General features: G+C 50.3%; 1 protein-coding gene across 2 annotated transcripts in view; it reads right to left on the reverse strand.

The window, feature by feature from the left end:
* The window catches only part of SYN3 (synapsin III), a 408941-nt gene that overhangs the window by 24765 nt on the left and 358251 nt on the right, over window positions 1–25925 (reverse strand). For both annotated transcript variants that reach the window (XM_045187147.2, XM_053922017.2), the window contains one exon: window positions 3745–3887. In XM_045187147.2, the coding sequence (XP_045043082.2) occupies window positions 3745–3887 (143 nt within the window). The remainder of the gene's footprint in view (window positions 1–3744; window positions 3888–25925) is intronic.

Consider the following 25925-nt stretch of genomic DNA (forward strand, 5'->3'; position numbering starts at 1 on the left):
GCCCACCTTCCCCAACAAGTGTAGACTCCCCTTCACTACCCCCATACCAATGTTTAGTCACACTGCTGTCACCTGCAATGACTGTTTCAGTGTCCGTCTTCCCCGAGGGCAGGGGACATGTCTGACTCATCCCCTGGTGCCCAGTGGGACCTGGCACGCAGCAGGTGAGGAAGGGGCTGTGGATGCGCACAAACCATCCCCAGCGGCTAACACGCACTCAGCAAAGACTGACCGAGTACAAACAAGGCGGCAGAGGCAGAGCTGTTTGTTTTGTGGCCCAGGGCAGGCATGAGATTGAGATTAAAGGGTGGCGGGGGAGAGGAATTGCTACAAAACTACGTTCTCCTAAAAGAGGAAAGAAAGCGTGTCTGAAGAGAGCAGAGCATAACTCACGGTGGATGACAGGAGTCATAATTGCTAAGGGACACCGATATGCTTCATGCCAGTTCAGCTTCACTCAGTTGAGCTCAGCTGAACTCGGTGCAACTTGGCAAACACTCACGGGGCCCCCCTACGTCCCGGGAATGGTCTGAGGGTGCAGAGGGGACCCCTCCTCAGGCAGCTCTCTAACACCCACGTACAGGCATGGTAGCGTTGTCAGTCCACATGGGGAGAGGAGAGCTCTGGGGAAGCACAGAAGCAACCAGCGTCACTTAATGTGACCCCAGGAGGTAGCCATTGAGTCTGCAGGGCGAATGGGGTGGGGGTTGTCACCGTGGGGTCTCCACCCTGGCGAGAGAGGGTGAGCACGGGCTCGAGTCAGACAGAGGGAGTTGGAGTCCTGGTCCCGGCGGTCTGTAGCTGTGTAACTGTGCTCAGCATCTCTGAGTCTCTACTGTCTCATTGGTAAGATGGGAATTAGAGTACTATCCTGACAGGGCAATTATGCAGATTAAAGGAAATATTCCCATAAATCTCCTAGCACAATGGGCGCTACTATTATTTTTCAGAGAGTGGAAACCAGAAAAGGAGGCACTCCAATGCCAGAAGCAGCAGGAACAGGGCCAGGCTGCTCTCCTTCCAAGAAGATAACTATGGTGAGAGCTGATATTTAACGAGCGCTTTCTATGTGTGAGATGTGGGTCTAGGGCTTTATAAGTACTGGCTTATTTCAGCCTCACTGGACCTAATGAGATGGACATTATTTCATTATCATTCCCACTTAGGGGCAGAAGTCACCGGCCGTATCTGAGAAATTCCACGCTCTTAACTCTGACTGTTGGTGGCAGAGCCCGTCACAGGCTTGGGGAGGGGAGCCGGTTGGCCCCAAAGCGATGCAGCTGCTGGAATGCACGACGGACTGTAGACTGACAAAAGGAGCGATCTGTGTCGCGAATGTATGACATGCACCCCCTCACTGAAGGGGGAGGGGCTGGGGGGAGAAGGCGCAGTCTAAGGAATGTAGGGAATGAGGGGGACTATGACTAAATGCAAAGGGGGCAGTGCATAAGCCCTGCACTGCAGTGGGCGGAGTGTTCCTCATGGGGCTGAGGGTCGATGGTGCTGCGACCGTCCACGCACACTGGGACTTCCACAAACGCGGCAACGGATGGCAGGTGGCGGGAGCCAGGGTCTTCCCTGTCGGCGTGGGAAGTTCCCATAAGCGATCTGGGAAGCTCGAATGAACCATGCGGTACTAGATAGAAGTCTCAGGCCTCACTAGGAACTCCATTTAGCTTCAGACATAGACGATAATTTTAGACATAGAAACAATTTCAGATATGAGTGTGTACATGGGTTAAGGTACCCACACATCTCTCCCAGATCTGCGTGCTGAGAGGACCTGAGAGGCGCAAGGGCTGAGCAGCAAGTGGGCCGGAAGGCAGGGAGAGTGGTCGGGAGCGGAGAGGGTGTTCTCCCCTGAGGTCTGCTGTGAGCCCCCTCCCTCGGACGCAGGCCAGCTCGGGGGCCAGGAAAGGCTGTAACTAATGACAAATTGGAGCTGTCAGAGAAGAAAGGCTCAGCATAGAGAATGCGGCGATGAGGTAATCCTCGAGAACAGAAACTGGGACAAGGTGTAGTCAATGTCAAGTGGAAGCTCTAACAATGAGGAGAGGAGGACAGGGATATCCAGATGGACGGTGGAAGCCTCAGGGACGCGCTGGACTGCTGCACGGGAATGTTCCCTAACTCTGAGAGGGCAGGGAGGAGGTGACGTCATCCCCTGGGGGGCACCTGCGAGTGGTGACAGGTCTGGTGGGCCCCTGGGTGGAAGAGAGTGATGGGCAGGACAGGGCAGGAGTGTTCCATGGGACTGGCTCCGTCCCTTTGGAGGAAGTTGGTCACCTGCCTGCACCCTCTCCAGCTTCCCAGGCAGACGCAGGGTGGAGTTGTCACAGCAGAGGCTGGCGGCCGCAGAACCCCAAATTGCCCTCCGGCCTTTTACAGAAAAATTTGCTGGCCCCTGGTCCAGGCAGTGCAGGGGGTGCAAAAGCAAGCCTAGCTCATACCTCAATGGATGTGTACCGCTGTGACGGACAAAACTTTATTTGCAGAAACAGGTGGCAGCTGGATGTGGCCTGTGGGCTGTGGTTTGCTGACCCTGGCCTAGAACACAAACTCCAGTGCACAGAAGCGCATGGAGATTTCCAGCTGTCCACAGCCAACTGCCGCGGTTCTCCGGTATGGAGCCGTTCACACGGCCAGGGCTCCAGAAATGCTTGGCAAACAGGCACTGGCTGGCTCTCTGGGGTCTCGTCATTTCAAGTGGGACCAACAACAACATTCCAAAGTGAGAGACAGGAGCCTTGGAGCAGATAAGACGTCTCTAAAGACTGAGCCCCCCCCCCTTGCCGAGAACCACGCATCCTTGCAGCCGCAGCTCCAGTGCCATGCACCCTTTGCCCGAGCCCCCCTGGGGTGGACGTGTTGGATTTTCTGTCTCTCCTTCCTTCCCCCTTATCCGCACCACCTCTGTTTCCCCCGGGGAATGCCCCGCCCGTGCCCCATGGCGTCTCGGTGGCATCTGCACCGGAGCCAGACTAATCAGACTGCATCACAACCTTGACACGGGCCCTGGATGTGCTCAGGGCAGAGCTACTTCCCACTCGGGGCGCCGTGAAGATGGTCTGTTGCTCCTGGCTGCCCCGGATCCTCCAGTTTCTGAAACTGGTAATTGAGTGATTTTGTCTGTTTGCTAGTTTGTTTCGAGCTTCTGAACATCTGTGGCTTTCTAATAAATCCCCTTTTTAAAGCTCCATCAAGTGAAACCCATGTGGTTTCTGTTGCTGGCAGCCCGAGACATCTGATACGGTCTCCTAACTGGTGTTATCGGTTCCAGAGAAAGCCCTTTGCAGTCCTCGGCCTCAGAGCCACCTTTCTATCAATTCATGTCAGATCATGTCACTTCTCTGCTGGGAAAAGAACAGAAGAAAACCTAAAACCTTCAGCAAGGCATTCAAGGCCCCCCATGTTTTGTCCCCAGTTACTCTCTCAGTCTTGTATTCTATGACATACGTGTTGTATGTACTTGACATTCCCCCGAATGTGCCACGTGACTTTCTTCCTCTGGGGAGACAGCCCTTGTCTGGGTGGACAGATGTCCACCCTGCGATAAGCCATGATGGAACATCAACCCTCAGTTGCAGAGACCGGAGAAGGGGTCGGTGACGGAGACAGGAAGGAGACCTGTGCTGTAGACGGGGCTCTGCCTGGGGCGCAGGACACGGGGCTGGACCTGCGTCTCTAATCTCTGCTTCCTCACACTCTCCCTCCTCCCCGCTCCCAACCCCACCCAGCACTCACATGTAAGCCTTGTAGTTGGATCCAATTTTCTGGATGCGAATGTCGTACTTGGAGTCGATGAAGGCCTCGGTGGTGGCGTAGGTCTTGGCCATCGCCACCATGCTGGTGATGTCCTGGTAGTCATGCTGGTTTTCTACTTTGATCTGTGTGGGAGCAGGAGAAGGCGAGTGCCACCCACCTGGCGTCCACCGAGCACCCAGCCAGGGCCAGCATCCAGTGTGCCATACATAGTGACTTGGAGAAGGTCCCCCACCTAGCAGGGGCCACCAAACTAGGAAACAGGTCATTCTGCTGCCTACCTGTAGAAGAGGAAGGGACCACTACTTGGGTAGTCAAGGGAATCCTTATAACACAGGTGAGGGCTGAACAGGGTTTGGAAGGAAAATTGGATTTTCAGATGGACTACGTAGCAGGAGGACTCTCTGGAGAGGACTGAGAAAGGGCAAAGCAGAGGCAGAAGGAGTCACTCGAAGTGTGGGGACAGGCAGTAGGTTCTGACTGGCCGACGGGGCAGGAACGTGGGGGACAGCTGAAGGGGGTCATCAGAGAACACACTGCATAGCAGAGAACAGTCGTCAGTAGCTTAGTAAAGGGCTACCCAAAGGGTCTGGAGAGTCCCAGAAAGAAGGAGAGGAGTTTAAACTGGAAAGAAGCCTGATTTGTGTTTTAGACAAAATCATGAAACAGTTGTATAGAAGGTTGAATGGAGGGGTGTGATACAGGCTAGAGACCAGTTAGAAAGAAGGGAGTATGTGAGTGTGTGTGTGGGTTGTGTGTGTGTGAATTGGTGGGAGAATAAAATCACTCAATTCTCAGTTTCAGAAATACGAGGACCCAGGGCAACCCTAGATGCATAGTGTGTGCTGTGTGCCTCTGTGTATGTGCATGAGTGTGATGTGTGTGATGTGTTGCATGGGCAGTGTGTCCGATGTGATGCTTGTGCCTGCGGGCAGTGTGTGTGTCTGTGAGTGCACCCGCACTGGGCAAGGCTAGCTCTGCTAGGCCAGAGGCCTGGGGGAGAAACTCATGCTGTTTACTGGCCTAAGGCCAGGAACACCGAGGGGTGCCCTGCGGTCAGGGAGAGGTCCCTGGAGAGACTCCAAGGCCAAGTGCAGGGGATGAGGCCAAGGCTCTGACAGCAATTTAAGACAGAACAGAGGCTGACTCCCAGTGCCTGTAGACAGCTGGGTGTGCTGTCCCTTACCCTGTCACCCTCACCTGGACCACAGAGGGGTCTGATGCTGGGCCAGAGGTGGGTCAGAGCCCAGATCCCCTGGAGGGGCTGGGTGGGTGATAGCAGCCTGTGCAGGAGGCTGTCTTGTCCCCGCAACCTCTCCTTCTAGCCCTTTCCTGCCTCCCTTCGAGGCTCAGCATTGCGCCGACAGCTCCATTTCTCCTTGGTGCTGCCCACTCACGGGTACCCCACCTTCAGTACTTACAAAGCTTCCTCACAGCTCTCCTGTGGGACCCAAAACAGGGCTATGAGCCAGGCAGGGTGGGCATTAAAACGGCCCTTTAACAGGGAAACTGAGAGTTCTGACCTCGTCCAAGGCCATAGAGCAGCTAAGCAGAGCTGGGAATGAAACCAATGGGTCCCCAAAGCACAGCTGCTGTCTGAAGCATCTCAGCATGTCTACAAGGCTGCTCTTCCCCCCAACAGACCACAGACGGCGATGGGAAGAGAGGCTTGGCAAACCTCTCTCCTTGGCTCTCTAAGGGGCCCTGCCTCTCAGCAATGGCTCCGAGTCCCACTTTGCAGGGAAAATAAGAGTGACCAGGCAAGAGTTCCCTATTTCCCATTCCTTTCCAAGCTCATCAGCTTTTCTTTTTCCCAGTGGCGGTGACATTGTGCCTCTTCCCACTCATGGCTGAACCTCCTTCCCTTTGTCCTAGGATTTCTAAGGCTGACAGCTTGCTATCCCCTCCTCCTTCAGAAATAGGACCCCTGAGTTCTATCTGTGCATCTGGTCTCTCAGTTAAAGATTACTTTGTTCCAGCCTCCCTGGAACAGGTAGACATGGCCAAGTCTCCAAGTCCGGTCAGTGAAAATGAGACACAGTGCGAGCAAACTCTGGGTGGTGCCTTGAAGACAAAGGGCATCTTCCCTTTCCCTTCCCCTTCTGCCTGGCTGGGATGCAGACCTGGTGGTGGGAGCTGCAGATGCCCTCCTGGACCACAGGATGGAAGCCAGCATCACAGACTCCCAGATCAGCCCTTCGACTGTGCATGCTCAGAATCTCACATCGAAGACAAGTACACCTTAATCAGGTGTAAGCTAGTTACTTTGATCTTTGGTGAAGCAGCCAAACTATATTTCTACCACGTATTTTTAGTCTCTGTCCTCAGCAGATTCTTTATCTTTTGGATCGACATGGGCATGAGTCCACATGCTCCTCAAATTATTCCTGCTTTTTAATCCCTCAGTTCCTCACTGTTTTCTCTATCTCTTCACCCTCATTTCCCACCCACTTCTAAACCCATTTCTTCAGATTTCACCCTCCACCCCTCCACTGAAACTGATCTGGCAAAGGTCACCTTCGCCCTCCTCATTGGCGAATCCAGTAGACCCCTTTGACCCTCATCCTGCGTTGGTGCTCAGTGGCCTCTGAAATTGGCGAACTTGGTGAACCACGATTTTCTTCTGGTTCTCTTCCTTCTGTTCCTGGCTCCTCCTTCATAGTCTATATTGCCTCCACCTCCTCCGACAACCCCTTCGATAATCAGTATTTTATCCTCAGCCACCATTTGGGATCCAGCAGAGAGAGTTAGAGCTAATAAAATGAAAGGATGTGAGGTGGGGTGGGATGAACTTGCGGTGACAGCTTGTCTAATTCAGTGTTGTCACCGGTGGCTCAGAGATGACCAGAACTTCTGCACCTGGGTTTCCCAGATGGAACAGCACACAGGCAGGCTGTCTCAGAGGTGTCTGGTCATCCGCAGCATCCATTCTCTCCTATAGTCTTGAAACACCCTGCTCTGGGGGCACATGGCCGCCCAGAAGAAGCATTACACTCCTCCATCTCCCTGGCATCTGTGTGTGTCCATGGACCACATTTTGGCCATTAGGATGTGAACAGAAGTGGCGGCTGAACTCCTAGTTCTTCACGTCCTCCTTCCCTCTGCCTGCTGCCTGGAGTGTGGACCATCTTTGACCCTTGTGGCAGAAGAGCATCATTCCAGGAATGAATGAGCAACAGGATCAAAGGAGCCTGGGTCCTTGAAACGAAGGAGTTTGCACACCAGCCCTGGGCAGCTGTGGCCCAGACCATTATGTGAGAGAGAAAGTCCTGCTTTGTTTAAGCCACCTTAGGTCTTTGTTACAGCTGCTGAACTTTGCCCCAATTATTAGAGGGGACCTAAGTGAATATTTGCTGAAGTGTCATGCATGCGTTCATTTATCCACAGCACAGACAAAAGAGAGCAAAGAGAGAAAGCATAAATGTCGGGGTTGATTTAATTAATCAGTTGAGTAAGCAGTGGCCAGTCCAACCTCCCTCTGCAACCACTTTTCTCCTGTTGTCACTTGGTGGTTTGGGGTGGGGATGCTCAGCCTGTCCTCTCCAGGAGTGAGGATGTGATGCAGGGTTCTCAGGCCTGGGCTTTTCCAGAACCCCAGGAGAGGCCCTGGCCCAACGTTCCCAGCAATTTTATGTTCTTTTCCTTACAGAGGGCCTCCAAATTGTGTCATGTCGGGCCCCATAAAACCGACTGCATGCCTGCCTTCACCCATGTCTGTCTCCCATTAGACTGTGAGCTCCTCCAGAACAGACAGCGTGTCTCCTTCCCAGCGGTACATTTAGGATGCTCTAAACATGTTCGCTGGATTGAGTTTAAGGAGATTGGCTACAGATCCACTCGTAACTTGGGAAGGGGCGAGGAAATAAAAGGACAAATGAAGGAGCTTGGAAAAAGGCAAAGAAAATGTGTCACAGGAAGACTTAGGTTTCTGAATGTGCTCAGAGTGAATTCTATCACGATCTCTTGAGAATCTGAGGAAGGCAAGGACTCCGGAAAAGGGGACAGGTGGCCTGAAGCCAGGTGGGTGGGTGCTGAGGGGACTCTGGCATGGTCCTCAGGCATAAAGGCTGGGTGTGGCGAGGGAAAGGATGAAGAACAGGCATGAGGCAAAGGGTGGGGACTTGCTGGGGATAAGCAGCCACAGGGGTGGTGAAACGGCTGCTGGCCTGGGGAAGGGTCTTGGCATCCACTTTAATTACTAGCTGGAACCCCGTCCGAGTGCTCACAGACACAAGTGGACAACAGAAAGCCCTAAATAAACTGTGAGTCAAGATTATGCATTTGTGTCCCTGTGTTGGGACCCCCGTGAAGTTCCAGTGAAGTCCTTGACTCTGAAGACTCACCCACACCTTGCCTCCCTCTGCCCTCCTCTCCTCTCCTTTCCCTGTCTCTTCTCTTTTCCCCCTTATCTACCTTCTCTCCCTCCCCTTCTCCTCCCCCATCCTTCCCCTCTTCCTCTCCATTGCCTTGTCTCATCCCTTTCCTCCTACTTTTAGTGTCATCCCTCTCCTTTCTGTCCCTTCTTCATGTTTCCTTTGTCACCCTTTCTTCTCTCTTCTTTCTCCTTCACCTCCTTCTCTCCCTCTCTGCCAATTTTCCTGGGCTCCCTCTAAGGGTTGCCTTTCTCCTTCCTTCTGCTTTCTATTTCTTCTTTGTCCCTCTCCCTCTGTCTCTTGTACCTGCTTCCCCTTATTGAATCCCTGGTCAGTTTCTCCCACATTTCTCCTCTCCTGCTTTTTGAGTGGCATTGCCTCCCTCGTGTGTGCAAGCATGCACAGGTGCGCTCTGGCCCGGGGGTGAGCAAGGAGGGTGAGCGGAAGCAGAGAGGGAGAGACACTGGAGGGAGGAGTCAGGATGCAGTTCTGAATCTCAATAGGATTCATTCAGAGGTCTCTGGAACATTCAGAATGTTCCAAATTCCAGCCTGGGATGGGAAAGCCATCTTCTATATCCTCGACAGATTGTCCGCTACTGCTTGAACCCCTCCAATAGCGGGGTGCTCTCTACTGAGCCAGGCAGCTCATTATACTTTAGAGAACTCATTCTATTGTGCATCCCACCAAGAGGGAATGAATAGTCTCAGTTATCGGTCATGCAGGGCGAGTCCCCGCCCTTTGCCTTGTGCCTGTTCTTCGTCCCCTTGAAGAGAGCCACCCAGGTGTGCCTGTCACTCTCTTCTTTAACCCACCCTAACGAGACCTGACTCCAGACCCTTTACTACCTTGAAATGCTCTCATTTGACAATATCTTAAACCACGTGGTGCCTGGAATTACACACCATACTCCACATGCTGTTTCACCATGGAGACCGGTAAAGACAGTCACGGCGCTCTAGCTGGTATACATCTGCACAACCCCACCTCAGGGCCTTTGCACCTGCCGTTCCCTGCTGACAGGGTTCACACGCTGCCTTCATTCTAATCTCGGCTCCAGCATCGCCTTCTCAGAGCTGCTTCTCTGCTCACCATGTATGAGGTCCTCCTCCCACCCAGCGCTCCTCATCCTGCTGAGTCTCTCTTTGTAGCACTTCCGTCACCACTTCACACAGTGACCTGTATGTTTGTTGTCGTCTTTCCTCCCTGCTGGTCCACTAGAATGTAAGCTCTGCAGAACGCTGTATTTCAAGCACTCATAACAGCACTCAGGGAATAACAGGTCAGTACATTTGTTTAATGATGAAATAAATACGTGCAAGTATCACAGATGTGTTTTTGAGTGCCCATTATACCCAGATAATTACTCAGTGTTTTTCCAGATACGATGCTGGATGCTGGGGATGCCATAGGGAACACGAGATTTATGATTATTATCCCAGGGGGGCTTTGAGCCTATTAATATTCTTGCCTATTAATACTGCTTAATACAATGGTAGCTTTTCTGAGATCCATATGGGACCTTGTCTGAGCTAATCTCTCCAGGTCAATTTTAAACACAAGATTCTGAGAATCCACATCTCTCAAAGCTTAGACTCAAGTGATTTTATTCCCAGAGCAGGTTTTAATGCAGGGATAACTGTGAAGCTCTCATGTTTTCCTCTGTCCTTTCATCTTCCGCTACTGATTCTGTCACTAACCTGTTACGTACCCCCTCAGCTCTCCATATACCCATGATTTTGGTGCACCCTTCCTATACCTAATTCCAGCTGTTTGACCTTATTTAAGTTACTTCTCTGAGCTTGAGTTTCTTTATCTGTTGAATGTGATGATAACAACTACTTTGCAAAATTATTATGATTTTTAAATGGAATGATAATTAATGTCCAAGGACCTTCCTAGCATAGTGCCTGGCACCTAGTAGACACTCAATAAAAGTTGGTTCTCTGTATTTGGATAATCGTTGAGATTCTTTGCTGACATTGAACCACCAACCAACACTATTTATTTTTAGAGAGAGAGGAAGGGAGGGAGAAAGAGAGGGAGAGAAACATCAATGTGCCAGAGAAACATCAATTGGCTGCCTCTCGCAGGCCACCAACTGGGGACCTGGACCACAACCCAGGCATGTGCCCTGACTGGGAATCGAACACGCGACCTTTCGGTTTACAGGCTGGTGTTCAATTCACTGAGCTACACCAGCCAGGACTCAACACTTCTTAACACAGTTATGCATCCAGCTACAAATCTACCGCCTATATAATTATCCTAATTAATGAGGAAAAGTTCTACTTTGTAGATGAATTCCAGCTCATAAATGCAGAAGGAGTAAGAGCGTTATAACATTACCCTTCTGCAATAGTCTTCCTAATGCAATAACCAATCTAGACAATAATGACCAAGGCCAAGACCACTGGGAAAGGCTGGTGGGAACTCCTTAATGTGCAGACCAGGCAGACCACACCTGGACTCACAGATCAGTCTTCAATCTGAAAAGAGAGATAGTCAGACATGATTATGTCTCCAGATACACCAGAGAAACACCCACTACCCACTAGAGAGTGTTCTTGCCCAAACCCAGAACCTGAATCAGGTTGAGTGTCTACATCCAACCTCCAGTTTGTAGGAAAATGCAAGCCATGCAGAAACCCCATGAAGCTGTAATCACCAAGTTCAGAACGTAGGAAATCCTATAGGAAAATAACCATTTTTTTTCTTCCAATGAATAAAGACCAAGGAAAAAAAAACCCAGAGGGAAGGAAACTGTTATAGATCCAAAGAGACTTGCATCATACTGACTATGTGAACTAGGAAGGCCTTGTTTGGGTGCAATGAGAACAAATCCATTAACAGGGGACTATTGAACATGGGTTACGTATCAGATGATAGTGAAGAATTATTACTAAGTTTTGGGGTGTAATAATGGTATTTGAATATGTTGAAAAGGTCCTTATGTTTTGGAAATATACACTGAAGTACTTACAGGTGGGATGATGTGACACTTGGGATCTGTTGTGACATAATCTGGTGCTGCATCGAGACGGAGTGGATGCGCGGTTGTCAGGAGCTGGGGGAGGGGCACGGGGTTGACTGTTCCTGGGTGCGGGGTGGCCACGATGTCCTGGAGCTATAGAGTGGTGAGGTTCCACCTTGTGAATGTACTAAAAATCCCCACTGAAGTGTACTTTCTTCAAATTTGAGAATATGAAAATTAGATGTCATCTTTAAAAAATGAAAAAGGACCTGGGGGTGTTTGAGAGGACGTGTGGAGGGTACAGAAAGTCCCACTGACCATCACTGCCCAGTGGTTGGAGTTGGGTGATTGTTTACACAGGGATACAGTTGGCCATTTTCTCTTCTTTCGTTACATTTGAAAATTTTTATCATCATAAAAGGTTAAAGAAAAGCAGAGCTAAAGGAGAAAGACTAATAAAGCGGGGACATGAAATTGTGCTCAGAGGTTAAAAGTGCATGTGGCAATGTCTGGCCAGGGGTGTGACCCTTTTATGTGTCTGTTACAGAAAGGAAGCTCCCCGGTCAATAACGTGATTCAGGCTCCCTCAGAGGAAAAGCACCCAGGCACCTAGGAAGTTACAGCCAATCTTGAAATTACCGTCACTGTAACGTTCTGGGCTCTTCCTATGGAGGACACTGCGAAGCGTAACAAATGCCAGCCACGCCCTCTGAGGTTCCTCTCGATGGCCCTGCATGTAGGCTGCACGCTCTGTCACCTCCTTAAAGCACGATCTGGAGAAAGCAGTTTGCAGATGGCCAATAAAATGCAGTCCGGTGACTGCTCTCATCCATTTTTTACAGCTTGCATTTTATTTGGAAAACTAAAATATATATGGCAAAAAGTCATGGGTATAAAAAGGAAATTTGAGAAAAAATAAGTATCTCTCTTACTCTAAGCCCTTTGCCCCTTGCTGATTAGATTTTCTGGTACTCTGGGAAATATTCTACGAATATAATAATTTAAGAGGAAGTAAGACGGGTCTCCTCCTGTGTGTGATATTATGTGTCACTTGGCTCAGCCCGGGGCTCAGATATTTGATCAAACATTATTCTGGATGTTTGTGTGAGAGGGTTTTGGATGAGATTGACATTTCGGTTGGTGGACTCTGAGGACACCAGGTTACCCTCCAGGATCTGGCTGGGCCTCATCCAACCGGCCGCAGGAGTGACCAGAACACGAAGCTGACCTCTCCCGAACAAGACGGAACTCTGCAGCAGACAGCCCTTGGGCTTGAACTGCAAACATTGGCTCCTTCCTGGGTCTCCAGCCTGCCAGCCTACTCTGCAGATTTTGGACTTGAAATTGTGTAAGCCAATACCTTAAAATAAATTTCTCTGTCTATATATATACACACTTTGGACTGCTTCTGTTTCTCTGGACAACCTTGACTAATGCTCTGTCTCAGAGCCAAAGCAAGAAGACAAAGAAAGATGCTGCCTCCCAAAGTGAGCTGTGACTTAGACCACAATGGCCATGAACTGGTAGACTCACTCACGCTGATATACGAAAGTGGCTTTGCTGGAGATCAAAGACATCGAGATGATGATGCCTTTGGAAAAGGTTGTGGCAGCCTACTCCTCCTCTTGATATGTCTGGTAACGGCGTCAGTGGGGACCCTCAGCAAGATTTACAGGTGTTTGAGCAGCGAGGCAGGGATGGTACCCTGGGGCTGAATCCCTCTCAGGCCACCTGCAGCCAGGCATCTCAGCCTTTGGGTTACCCAGGCAAGAGTGTGAGTGCTTCCTCTGGACCACAGGGGGGCTAGGAGGGGCAGGGGCCAGCCTGGAGCCATTTAGAATCCTGTATGGAGGGAGCAGGGGCTGAGACAGAGAGGCTGCCACCTCCACAGTCCAAGCCACCATCACCCCTCAATGGACCACTGCAACCATCTCCTTTAAAAATTCTCTTGTCCATGCCAAAAACCTCAGGCTGATTTCCTCAGAATCTCTGGGCCTGGGCCAAGGCATCAGTATTTTGGAAGCTACCCAGGCAGTTGTGTGCAGCCCAAGCTAAGAAGCACAACCCTAGGTCATGTGGATCCCGGTCATCTCTCTTTTCCTCTCAGCCAAACTGGGCCCCGCCGCAGTGCCTTTGTACTCGCTATTCCTTCAGCTTGGAACAGTTTTCCCGAACACCTTCCCATGGCTGTTTATTTCAGGTCTCAACCCTGACGACCCCTTAGTGGAGGCTTTCCCGACTGCAGTGGATGTAAAGTAGCTCTTCTTCCCTGCCCACTCTGGGAAGTCTCTACGGAATTATGCTGGTTTATTATTATTCCTTTTTCCTTACAGTCTTCGACTATGTAAAATTACTGTTAATGTGTGTGTTGTCTCTCTCTTCCCCTAAAATGTAAGCAGATGTGACCAGGGACCTCCTGCGTCTTGCTGGAGAGACAACATAACAGAGCGGTTAAGAATGCAAGCTCAAGTCCCAGCTCTCTCACTTACTAGCTGTGTGACTTTAGGGTAGTTGCTTAGCCTCTCTGTGGCTCACTTTCCTTTTCAGCAAAATGTGGATAACTTATTGATATAAAGTATCTACTCCTTATCACATGTGGATGACTTGCTGGATTTTTGTTGAATTGTTGTTAAGTACTACATGAGATATTACATATAAATGTTTCAGAAGAACATTTGGCTCATCACAAGCACTTGATAAATGGTAACTATTTTATTGTCATTGCTCTTACAACCTTACCACCCAGCATAGTGTTGGGCACGCAGTGGGTACTCGATAAATATCTGCCGAAAGAATGGATGAAGGGGCTAGTCGTGGTGCAGGCTGGGGGAAGGGAGTCTGGGCAGAGGGAAAGGAGGTGCAACGGCCCTGGGGCTGGTGCTGCCTGTTGAAGAGAGGCTCACACACATTAACAGAAACCTGAGCCTTGACTTCCGATGGAAGCTGAGGGCTAATAGGGATTCATGCTCTTCAATCCAATTTCCCCTTAGAGGTGAACTCAGGAAATGGGGCCAAGATCCTTCCCAGATAATGGTTTGTAATTAATCTCAATACGGAGACACATGAGCAACTGAAGGAAGTCCACTGCCTTATTTCAATGAAGTCTCACCCCATCCAAATCTGTCTCCGTCAAGTTCCTACAGGAGGCCAGGTTTGGAGCATGCTCCTTCCTGGTGGGATGGCTCAGACAAGTTGTTTTGTTCGAACAAGGATAAGGGCATGAGGCAATTTACTGAACCGGGTTATTTACGAATGAGCTAAAAGCTGGGAGGCTCTCCACCAACAATAATAGCCCGAAGCTTCAGAACACTTGCTCTGTGTTCTCCCTTTCTGGCAAGAATTAGCCGGCAGGGCCAGCTGGATATTCAGGCCACTCCTAGTTCGAGATAGTAAGTCCGTAACCTTGCCGCACAAATGGACGCTTGTTTCTCAGTGTTTATAACAGGAAGATGTGCGTCCAGCTCATTCCAAAGTGGTATCTGTTCATTAGAAAACCAGCTCGATGGGGTGAAGGGGGACAGGCCACGTCTCTGTTTTACCCCGTAGGTTCTCACCAGCCTTGCAGCTGCTAGGCTCTCGAGCCGTTTAGTTCAGACTCAATTCCTGAGCTCAGCATCAAAAGCTTTAGGAAAAGCAAGTTGAAAGTTGCAAATAACCTAATAATGTAGAAGTTCCCAAACTTTCTGGGTTCACAGCTTCCATCTCAAGAATTATCTCACGGCATTCCTGGGCCAAAAGAAATACCAAGCACTTTCATTTACTAAGTAGTTAGAGCTAAATAGCTTGATAAGGATTTATGTCCTAACAACTTGGCAATTATTTGAAAAAAAAACACACACATATTTTTATTTCATTTTAAATAATGACAGTTACTAATGGAATGTCTATGTTTGGCAGGCACTGCATGAATTCTCAAACCTCAGACTCGGAGCGGACACCACCACCCTCACTTCCTATTACACACGGATTTTCATAGGGTACTTGCTTTTTAACAGAACCAGCACCGCAAACCCAGCTTTGCAAGTATGCAGTACCATTGAAGGGAGCATGGTGTGACCTGATGTTGAAACTGTGAGCTCCCTCGGCTAATGATTTGCACGTATCTGACAGATGCCAAGAATTGCTGTTTCTCTTGAAAATTTAAAGTATGTTGTGCTGCCCCAGGACATCTGGGTACGGGGTTTGGGAACCAGGGGCCTAATGTTACGTATGACCTTTGACACCCTCCCCTAGCAGTAAATAACAGAAGTCTCTGGGTAACATCCCTGGGAGAAAACCTACCTGATTCTCATAGAAAACGTACATCTGAGAAACCCGTGGGGGCAGAGTATCCAGTACACCAGTCTGTAGGTTAAACCAGTCTGTACTTTAGGGAAATTAAAAGCACGTTACACTTGTTAAGAGGGAATAAACTCTACTCGAGATTCACTCATCAGGATCATGTTCTCAGCGCAGAGGGTTAGTGAGAGGAGGCTCACTGTTTAGAGCAGTCCTTAAACATATCTGAAATGAAATAGCATAAAGTGCTCAAGTGTTGTAGCAAACACATAATTAGGGCGCAGTTGGTGTTACTGAGGAGCTCCATGGGAGAGACAGACAGACAGACAGACAATTCAGTAGAGAGGGACAATGCTGCCATAGAGGCCACCGCAGGGGCTGGGGGTGTGCAGGAGAGGGACCCTGAGCTACACTGTGGGGGAACAGGGAAGGTTTCCCAGATGGGTGCTGGACTCCACCCCAGCTTTTTTGGTAATGGTTATAGAGAGAAGGGTGAATTTAAATCCAAAGCTTCTCTTCCCTTTTAAATTGCAAAGGAACGATTCACTGCAGGTGATGTTGTGGGGTTTTACGTATCTCAGTGTTTTCACACTCACTCTTTCAAGCCATCTTACCTACTCTTGAGTGAGCAGCAACTCTGTGCCAGGAAGTGGACAACACAATTTACCTATATGACCTCATTTAATCTTCAAACACAGTCCTCCGGTCTCCTGGTCGTGACATACCCACGCAAGCCCTGTCTCCGTAAACAACTGTAAAACTGGAAAAGATTTATAAGGGGAACAACTTTTTTGAGGCCGTGTAAGTAAGTCGGGGCAGGGCTGTGACCTTCAGAGGAGGCAAGTTCAGGGGTGAGCCCAGAGCTGGCCCGGCCTCTCTCCCACACCACTCGGCTCTGGCCCGGGACACTCTGCATCCTCGGCTCCTGGCACCTCCTCAACCGCAGCTCTTTCCTGCCTCGGGGCTTTGGCCTATGCTGTCCTCTCTCTCTAGAAGGTTCTTCCGTCCTGTTCCTTGCATGGTGGTGGCTCATTCTCATTCTTCACGCCTTTGCTTAAATGTCACCACCTTGGAGGTTTTCTCTGATAGCTCCCGCATGTTTTTCTCTCCTTTAACAGTCTGTTCTTCTGCCTAGTACTGAGTACAGTTTACAATTTTGTGTCCATGTGCTCATGTATATACTGTCTGCCTCACCCACGATTTCTTACCCAGCGCTCAGCACGGTGCTCAGCATGCAGTAGGTGCTCAGTAAAGAGCTGTTGAATGAATGAAGGAAGGAAGGAAGGAAGAATTAGATTGGCCCTTTCCCTTCCTGGGGGAGGTGGGGGCATGGGGAGTTAGGAGAAATATGGGAAGAGAGGGGATTCCTCCTCTCCTTTTGCAAAAGTGACCAAAACTCAGAGACCTCACAGGACAGATCGGATTCTTAGAGGGTTCGGGACGTGAAGACAGCGTATGTCCACTCAGATAATCCTCCCAGGAACCTGGAGAGGGAGATGTTGTCCTCCCCACTTCCCAGTGGAGACTCCGAGAAATGAAGGACTTGTCCAAGGTCGCTCAGCTAGTGAGCGAAAGAATGGGGGACTCAGACCCAGGCCTGGTGAGTTCACGACCCCATGACCTGTTCATGACCCTGTCCTGCTTTGAAAGCAAAGGGCGGAGGCAACTTTCTCTTCTCATATTTTTTCTCTTCCCTATCTTTTCCCTTTCTCCCTCTTATCTTCCTGTGGTGCTTTTGCAAGCTCTACTGACAGATGGACTTGACTTTGCTGGCAAAGTGCAGCTCCTGAGAGCACAATGGGGCAGGTGCCCAGTCCCTTCCTGGAAGGACGTGGGGAGGAAGCACGAGCTCAGCCAGCCAAACTCCACAGCCGAGGCATCCCCCAGCTGAAACTGTGGCCCTGATGACTCACTCCGGGGGCCCCTTGGCCAAGGCAGCCTGGGCCAGGGGACCCCAGCATGGCTGAGGCTCTGCGTTGACTCATAGGGCAGGCTGCCACCACCTGAATCACCCTCCCACCTCTGGCGGGAGAGAAGAGGCTGAGGTACTGGGGTGGGGCCCTGGGCTGGGACCATGTGACTCATCCTGTGAATAAATAATAATGATGATTGTAATAACAACAATGATGGAGACTAATAACAGCTACCCTTCATGAGTGCTTTTTATATGCCAGGTGCTATTCTAACGGCTGCATATTAACTTACGTAGCCTTCATAACAATCTTACATAGAAAGTACTATTCTTTCCCCATCTCACACATGAACAAATTGGGGCCCAGCAAGGTTATATAATTGGCTGCAGGGCTCAGAGCTGGCGTATGGAAGTGCTGAGATTGCAACCAAGGTCTTTCTCACTCCAAAGCCCAGCCGTTCATTCGATAAATAATCACTGAGCCTCTACTATAAGCCAGGCACTGTTGTGGGGACGAGGGATACAATGCTAGGACTGGGTGAGAAGTTAGTAAACAAATAAATCTATGACATATTAGGTGGAGATGAGTGTTATGGGGAAAATAAATTAGGCTCAGGGGGTTGGGCTTACTGGAGGTTAGGGTGGAGATGGTACTTTATACAGTTTGTTGGGATCCTCCCTAATACGTCGACATTGAGCAGACACCCGAAGGAGGTGAAGGAACAAGTCCCAGGCCTACCCCAGGCAGAGGAGAGCTAGGGCCTGGACTTGAGGTCCACCTGGGATTGCTGTGTGGACTTGACGAGGAGCAAGGAGGCCAGTGTGGATGCAGCTCGGTGGGCCAAGGCCAGAGGGGGGCGACAGGTCAGAGCAGAGGCCCTACAGGTCTCGCAGGGCCTCAAAGCCAGTGTGAGGACTCTAGTTTTTGCTGCGAATGGCGTGGGCAGCCAGGGAGGGTTTGGGCAGGGGAATGACATGGTCTGACTTTTGGTTTAAAAGGATCACTTTGCTGTGAGAAACTAAAGCAAGAGCTAAAACGCAGGGAGACCTGTTGGACACCTAGTTTAATAAAGGTGAGAGACACCAGTGGTTGAGCCATGGGGGTAGATTCTAGAAATAATATGAAGGTAGAGCTTAAAAGATTTGCCGATGGCAGGATGTGGGGCATGAAGTAACATAGGAGAAAAAGATGACTTCAGGGCTTTGGTTGAAGCAATTAGAAGGATGGACCCCCTCTCCACTCTTCCCCTCCCCAGATGGGAAAGGCTGTGGAAAAGCAGGTTTGGGGGGCGGGGACCCAGTGCTCAGTTATGTCCACTATCAGAGGTCCTGGTGGACATTTGGTCATACAAGTTCAGAAGGGAGGGCTTGCCTAGGAATTTAAATTATAGATGGTGCAGAAAGCCATGGAACTGAATGAAATAGCCTATGGAGGGAGAAGAGATGGAGAAGGGGCCAGAGGATCAAGCCTGGGGGACCAGAGTTTAGAGGTCAGGGAGGTTAGAGGGCACCAGCAAAGCATCTGAGACAGCACAGGCAGGGCGGTAGGAGGAGAGGCAGTGAGCCTGGGCTCTCGCCACGACACCATGGGTTTGGAAATCCAGGTGGGACTTAGGATCTCCAGACCAATGGACTTTTTCTGTCCAGGAGAACAAGACTGGGTGGTCATTCAGGGGCTACACAATTGCTCATCAGCCCTCTCCTCATCTTTTTTTAAAAAATTTTTACCTGAGGATATGTGTACTGATTTGAGAGAGAGAAAGAAAGAGAGAGATTGATTAGTTAGTTGCCTGTATGCACCCTGACTGGGGATCCAACCTGCATACCTTTGGTGTACGGGACGATGCTCCAACGAACTAAGCCACCTGGCCAGGGCAGCCCTCCTCTCATCTTTAAGGTGAGTCTAGGCCCTTCCTTCCATTCTCTCTCCCTCCTCCTCCTTTCCTTTCTTCTTACCTGACTTCACACTTCCTCTTATGCTCCACACATGCCTCCCCCACTCCAGAGCCATGTTAGGCCCCGGGTTGAATATAGTTGGGGAAATGGGCAGACCAACAATAACCAATTGACATCAAGTAGGATGGGAATTAGTGCAGCAAAAGTGTTCCAGAAGCTTGGAGGCCGGGGAGGAATTTCTTTGCTTATGTGGTTTACAAGTACCTTCATGTTCAATTCTCTCATGTGGTCGTTGAGGGGAAGCCGGGGATACTCAGAGCAGAGTGTCAGGGAAGGACAAGCATGCCATCCCTGGCCTCCAGCTTGGGTTCGCAGCAGAGACAAAGAGAGGCCAAGACAGACCTTCTAAGATGACTCCAGTGGAGGCTGGAGCGTGCCACCTGGCTCCCTGTAAGGACAGAGGCTCTCGTTCCCCCACTGTCTGGTGGTGTGGTGGCTGGAAGCTCCCAGCCAAGTTCCTCTCCAGGAACTGCCTTCAGCTAAGGGGAGGCACCTTGCCCAAGTTCATACCATGTTCCTAGGGCAGGGACTGACTGGTACAGGAGTTCAGCAGCCTGGCCCCCCTACCATGATGTGGGACAATTCTGAAGGCCCATCTCAGCTCCTTGCAGGATCAGCTGAGGTCCACATTGTAACTGCATCATGGTTCAACTTCTCCCTCTGCCTAATCCTGCTTTTCTCATTTCCCAAGGTAGTGCCCCCAAGTACAGACCCCAATAAACATCCTATAGCAAATCTATGCATCTCAGAACCTATGTACCATCCGTTCCCCCTTCCTCCATCCTAACCAAAACCCAATTTTGTTTAAGTACCTACCCTTCTCCACCCAGTGCTGAGCTTCAGGAGAACTGATGTCACCCCCAGCATGAGAGGTGGATCCTGGTGATCCTAAGCCTTTAGAACACAACACTACTCTCTCAATGGCTTGGGGATGGACACATGAATAAATTGGCCCAGTGAGATGGAAAAGTGCATCCTATTCCATGACGCGTGTGAACAGCGAAGAATGGAGCATATTACCCAGAATGCCACTGGCAGCCAGCATGGGACAGAGGAAGCTGCCCACAAATGCAGCGGAGCCCAAGGTCAGCCAGCAGAGATAGAATGAGCCGAGGACTTCAGTGACTTCACTGAGACACGAATCCCTGAGGCTTCGGAGTGTTTAAGCCAGTCTGGGGCAGAATTTTCCATTACTTGCAGCCAGAATAATCCTGATGCAGGTTGAGTGTCCTTACTGCCTACTGGCTGCCCAAACCTGCTCTGCTGGCCCCTGGGTGTGTGTGCAGGAAGGTATTCTTGCTGAGGTTCTTGTCTGAGGCAGAGATTTTCGCTCTATAGGGACTTGGGGGCCCTGAGTCCTTTTCTTCAGCAGCAGAGCACCTTTAGGTTGGGAGAAAGCTGTTAGGGGAAATCCCTATTTCCAAACGCCTGCAGTTTTTTTCACGGGGTAGGTACAACGCTGCTGGCCTGTCTGCCCCTTGTCACTCACGCCTCCTCGTCAGATTGAGAGACACATTTGGATTGGGGGGTTTGGAGGAGAAATGGAACAAGAGCAGTAGCCCAGCCCATCCTCCTCGCTTTCTCTCTGGGAGCTGTCTTTCCAGCAAACAGCCTGTAATCTGTTCTGCTTCCCAGATTGTACATTTCCAGGATAGACCCCCCCACATGGGGAAGCCTGAGGCAACACAACACTGCCTGTTGATGGGTGAGTCTGTCTCATTTTGAGGCGCAGTACTGAGAAGCCCATTGGACTGCACTTCTAAGCCACATTCTTTAATATCTTTATTTGCACTGAGGTGATGTGTTTGGTTTTTCAAATTTCTCCTCTTACCAGACCCCAATAAGAAACTACAACATGGCAGGCTGGTGGGAAAGGATGACTGTGGGAGCAAAGTCAAGCATGAGATGGCCAGATGGCCTTGAGTGCTTCTTCCAGTCTAAGACCCAGTGCTTCTGTTATCTGACAAAGGAAGTGCCCCAGTTCTGCCGAAGAAACAATGCTCTTGTCCCCTTACACTTAATTCTGAAAGGCCTTGCACAATGAATAGCAAAGAACGCCATTAGGAGCGGTTTTATGAAAGTTGCTGTAACTTCCCCTGGCCCAAGGGAGGTTCCCCTTGCTGGAACCTTCCTCCTGCCCCTTCCCTCCTTTCTCTTGTGGACCCTCTGGCTTTGTGGGCTGAAGAGAAGGCAGCAGTCTCCTTGCAGAGCTCATTAAGGTTTGCTTTTTCCTTGCCCAAAGCAATCCTCAGTGAATCTCCCCTTTGGGGCCATCTCGGTTGACTTGGAGGGGTATTATTTATTCACTGTGAGATGATCCTGGCCCCCTGGGCTCCACCTAGCACCCCCTCTGTCTGGGCTCACATGGGGAGTGCCCCGACCCTGCACCCTGTTGGCTCTGCCTCCCTGTCAGCACATCTTAGCTAAGCTGCTCCACCCTCCCCGCTTACTGGAGAGTAAAGGAAGCCTTGGTGCCTCCCAGGCGGGATCGAATTCCAGATCATTCATAATAAAAACACACTAAACCAAGCAAAGCAGATGCTCCCTCAACCCTGTTTATTATTTCAACCTCAGCTTAGACGTTTCATTGCTTCGGGACATGTCTGCAGGCAGCGCAGGGTCCCTTCTTCCCATTGTCTTGGGGTGGGGGTGGGGGTGGGCATCAGCCTTGGGCTTTCATAGGAAGGACACAGGAACAAGCACACACAAGGAAAAGAACACTGAGAGCCAGGATGCCCAGACCTCGCTTCCAGCCAGGAAAGGACCTCGCTGGGTGACCTTGGGCAAGGCTTTCCCTCTCTGAACTCTTGGCTTCAAAAATTAACCCTGCTAACTTAGGTAATAGATGTAAATTGAGGGCAGCATTAGTCCCATTAGCCAAGGTATGGAAATAACCTATGTGTCCATCACTGGGCGAATGAATGAAGGTGTGATTCAGCCACAGGAAAGGACATCTTTGCCGTTTCTGACAACACGGATGGCTCTTTAAGACACTATGCTCAGTGAAACGAGTCTGACACAGAAAGACAAATGCTGTGCGACCTCACTTACATGGGGAATCTAAAGACGTCGAACCCACCAGGGTCTGGGGAGGGGGAGGTTTGGGGGGACGTTAAAGGGTACAGATACATAGCCAGAAGCTGAGTAAGTCCTGAGGAGCCAATGCACCGTACAGGGATCACAGTCAACGCCACAGTACTGTGTACTTCCGAGTTGCTAGGAGATTAGATTTTGAAATCCCTCGTCACAAAAAAGAAATCGTTGCATGATGTGGTGGGGGTTTTTAGCTACGTTATGATGGTAATCATAGTGTAATACATGAGTGACTCAAATCAACGTGTTGTGCCCCTTAAACTCACACAGCGTTATTATATGTCAATTATATCTCCACTTAAAAAAAAAGTAAATTAAGGTTAAGACTGTAGTCTCGGAAGGAAGACCACTTGGCTTTGAACTCTGGAGGTAGTGGGGTGGGGAGGGACTGACTCCACCTCTTATCTTCCAGCTGCCTCTACTGTAAAGTGGTCATGAGTGCCCGCCTCAGGTTTGCCAGAGATGAGAAGAGTAAGTTATCCCGTGTCCAGGCCCCAGGTAGCGCTGGCACGGAGCATGCTTTCAGCAACTTCGCCATCACCATCGTTATTCCTAAGATGTGCAGGGTCTGTGAGAGGAGCAGGCAAGTCAGCTGACAGTGCATGAGTGCAGGTGGGGCGGCAGAATCCTGCGAGGCACAGTGTGGGCACAGAGTCGGGGGGCCGTCACATCCACGCAGGGGGTCGGGAGAAGTTCAGGAAACTCCTGAACTTGAGCTCAGTCTGGTGTTGCTGAATCTGACGTGGCTGTGGGCGTTCACGGAAGATAACAGAGGGAGGGAAAGGCAGAGCAGCAAGGATCAGCCTGGCATGTCTGCAGCTGGCCAGGGGTTGGATGTGGCTGGAGCAGTGGGTGTGAGGAGACCTGTGCTGAGCGAGGACCCTGGAGGATAGATCCCGGCGGGTCCTGCAGGCTTTACATATGCACGACCTGGAGCACTGTCGGGTTTTAGGCAGAGGAGTGGTGAAGCTAGTTCTGGGATTTAGGGCTTGCACTTCAGCAGCTAATGGGGGAAATGGATGGGAGGGGCCCGCCAGGAGGCTGTGATTGCTGCAGCCTAGACCAGAAGTGAGGCAGACCTTAGGCAGTGGGAAGAGAAAGGCAGGAAGATGCGAACTCATAGACACAGACAACAGTGGGATGATTACCGGAGGGAAAGGGGGGTGGGGGAAGGTAGAAAAGGTAAAGGGGGTGTAAGTGGTGACAGAAGGGGACTAGACTTTGGGTGGGGAGCCCACAGTACAATATACAGATGATGTCTTATAGAATTGTATACCTGAAACCTACTTAATTTTATTAACCAATGTCACCCTAGTAAATTCAATAAAATATATTTTTTAAAAAAGAGAAGTTAAAAAAGAAAATGCAGAAAATGCATGTGGTGGATGTGAGGGGGAGCCAAACAATAGAACCGCTGGCGAAATGCTTAACACGTGGCAGCCACTGCTGGGAGTCCTTGACGCTGGGACTCCTGGCCGAGTTGCAGGCGAGGAGAAGGAGGCCCAGGGAAGGCCGAGTCCCTTCAGGCTTGCACAGCCGGTGGGCAAAGGGGAAGGGTGCCTGCCCAGCAGTCTGGCTAAAGAGCTCCCAGCTGTAACTGCTGCCGCTGTAGGAACAGCTAACTGTATCGAGTGCCTTCCATGCATCAGGCATCATTCTAAGTAACCGGCCCAAGGCTACTCAGCTAGTAAGCGGCTGAGCTGCGCTTTAAAGCCGAGCAGTGAAGTTCCCGGACTGCACTCCTTGTCACAATGTCAAACTGCTTTGGGTGTCCCTGAGATCCACGCCCGGTCAAGACTGCTAGAAAAAAAGCACCAGCCGTCCCACAAACAGAAGGTATTGCTTTGAGCAGGGCTTTGGGAACCGGGCTTTACCACTTCCTCTCTGTGCGCCCTTGGGACAGTTCTTAACCGCTCTAAACACCCATTTTCTCATCTGTAAAATGAAGCACATAATAGCACATTTCTCGTAGTTACTATGAAGACCTCATGAGATAAACCATGCAAACAATTGGAACAGTGCCTCGCCCAAAGCAGCAAATGTTAGTGCTTGTCATTAACTACAAGCACCTTTAAGGATAAGGTATCTAGAGAATCTGTAAAGTCTGATGCACACTGATAGCGTTCACCCCATTGTTTCTATTTTTCTGGCCCCGCCGGATGTCACACTTTCTGGGCACAGAGGCCTCCCTTGCGCTCGTGTGTGAGGCGGTTTCAGCAGGGGCTGTGAGGAGCGCATGTGAGGTTCAGCAGTGCTGGACCTAATCGTGCTCACAACTCAGCTCAGATTCTGCGGGCGATTAAACACGGTATTTAACCCCCGACCCTTGTCTCCCGCATAGGGAGGGTCTGCAAGCTGCTGTCTTTCCCGCAGGACTTGAGTGGTGTCTGTCTACAGCCAGACAGCGGAGGAGGATGCCGTGTGCGGGCATCCTGCCAGGGAATGGATAGATAGACTCCGTGTCTCCCTGGCTCTCTTGTGAAAGATTGAGACAGTAAAGGTCATTGTAAACATTTTTCAAAAACAATAAAGCAATTGTGTGTGTGTGTTGGGATGTGACTCCCTGGCAAAGGATGCCACTTCACCAAAGTTAAAGGAGTGCGAATATCGTGCTGAGGTTTGAAAACACTGGGGTGTTTTTCTTCTAATTTAAAAACTTAAAAGTTTAAGTTTAGGGTTGGGGCTCTCTCCCAGGTAGCTCTGCCTTGCAGTGGGGGTGGGGTGGGGGTGGGACAGGCTGGTGGGGGAAGCTTAGGAAGGAGGGGAGGGGGCAGGGTGTCAAGGACTCCGTCATGGGTGTGTGGCCTTTAACGACTCTACATTTACAGAGCAAACAACTCAGAACCTCAGAGTGTGGAAGTATCTGGTCAACCGTCTCATTTTGCAGATGAGGCAAGTGACACACGGGGAGGGGCAGGTGACTTGCCCAGGGTTTCTCATCACTCAAGGACCAAGACTGGCTCTAAGTCATTTCAGCTCCAGGGGTGCCACCTCTCTGTCCCAGTGAGCCACAGTGCGGTATGTGTGACACCGGTGGCCTGCTGGATGACTTAGAGGGCACACAATGAACATGTACATTTTAACAGGTATTTATTTCAACATGTATTAGGAAAAATGATCTGGCCCATGCAACTCATAATTCATGATAGCGATATAAAAATGTCATTTCAAAATACATTTATTTAGGCCCCACTGAGAGAGAGAGGGGGAGAGTGTGAGTGTATGTGGGTTGTTTTAGGAATACTGGAAAAACGACAGAGCAGGTGACTGCAGGGTTGTTAGAATCGTGACTGCAGTCCACTTTGTCTTTAGGGTTCCTGGTGCTCTATTCCCTACCCTCTTGCCACCGTCTTCTTCCTTCTGACCCTCAATGCCCAGAATGACCAGAGGACAGTGGGAATGGCTGGCCTGGGCTAATCTGTGAGCTCTCCCATCCCAGGAGCGAGATTCAGCCAGTAACCTGGCTGCCGAGGGGCAGAGCCTTGGGCCTTCTCCTCCCCCTGTTGTCTAGGAAGTTCTAAGCACACCCCCTATGTTTTTCTTCCTCCCAGAGCTGCCTAAGCTCTGAAGCAGCTCA

The sequence above is a fragment of the Desmodus rotundus genome, chromosome 3 (assembly GCF_022682495.2).
Source record: "Desmodus rotundus isolate HL8 chromosome 3, HLdesRot8A.1, whole genome shotgun sequence".
NCBI lineage: Eukaryota > Metazoa > Chordata > Mammalia > Chiroptera > Phyllostomidae > Desmodus > Desmodus rotundus.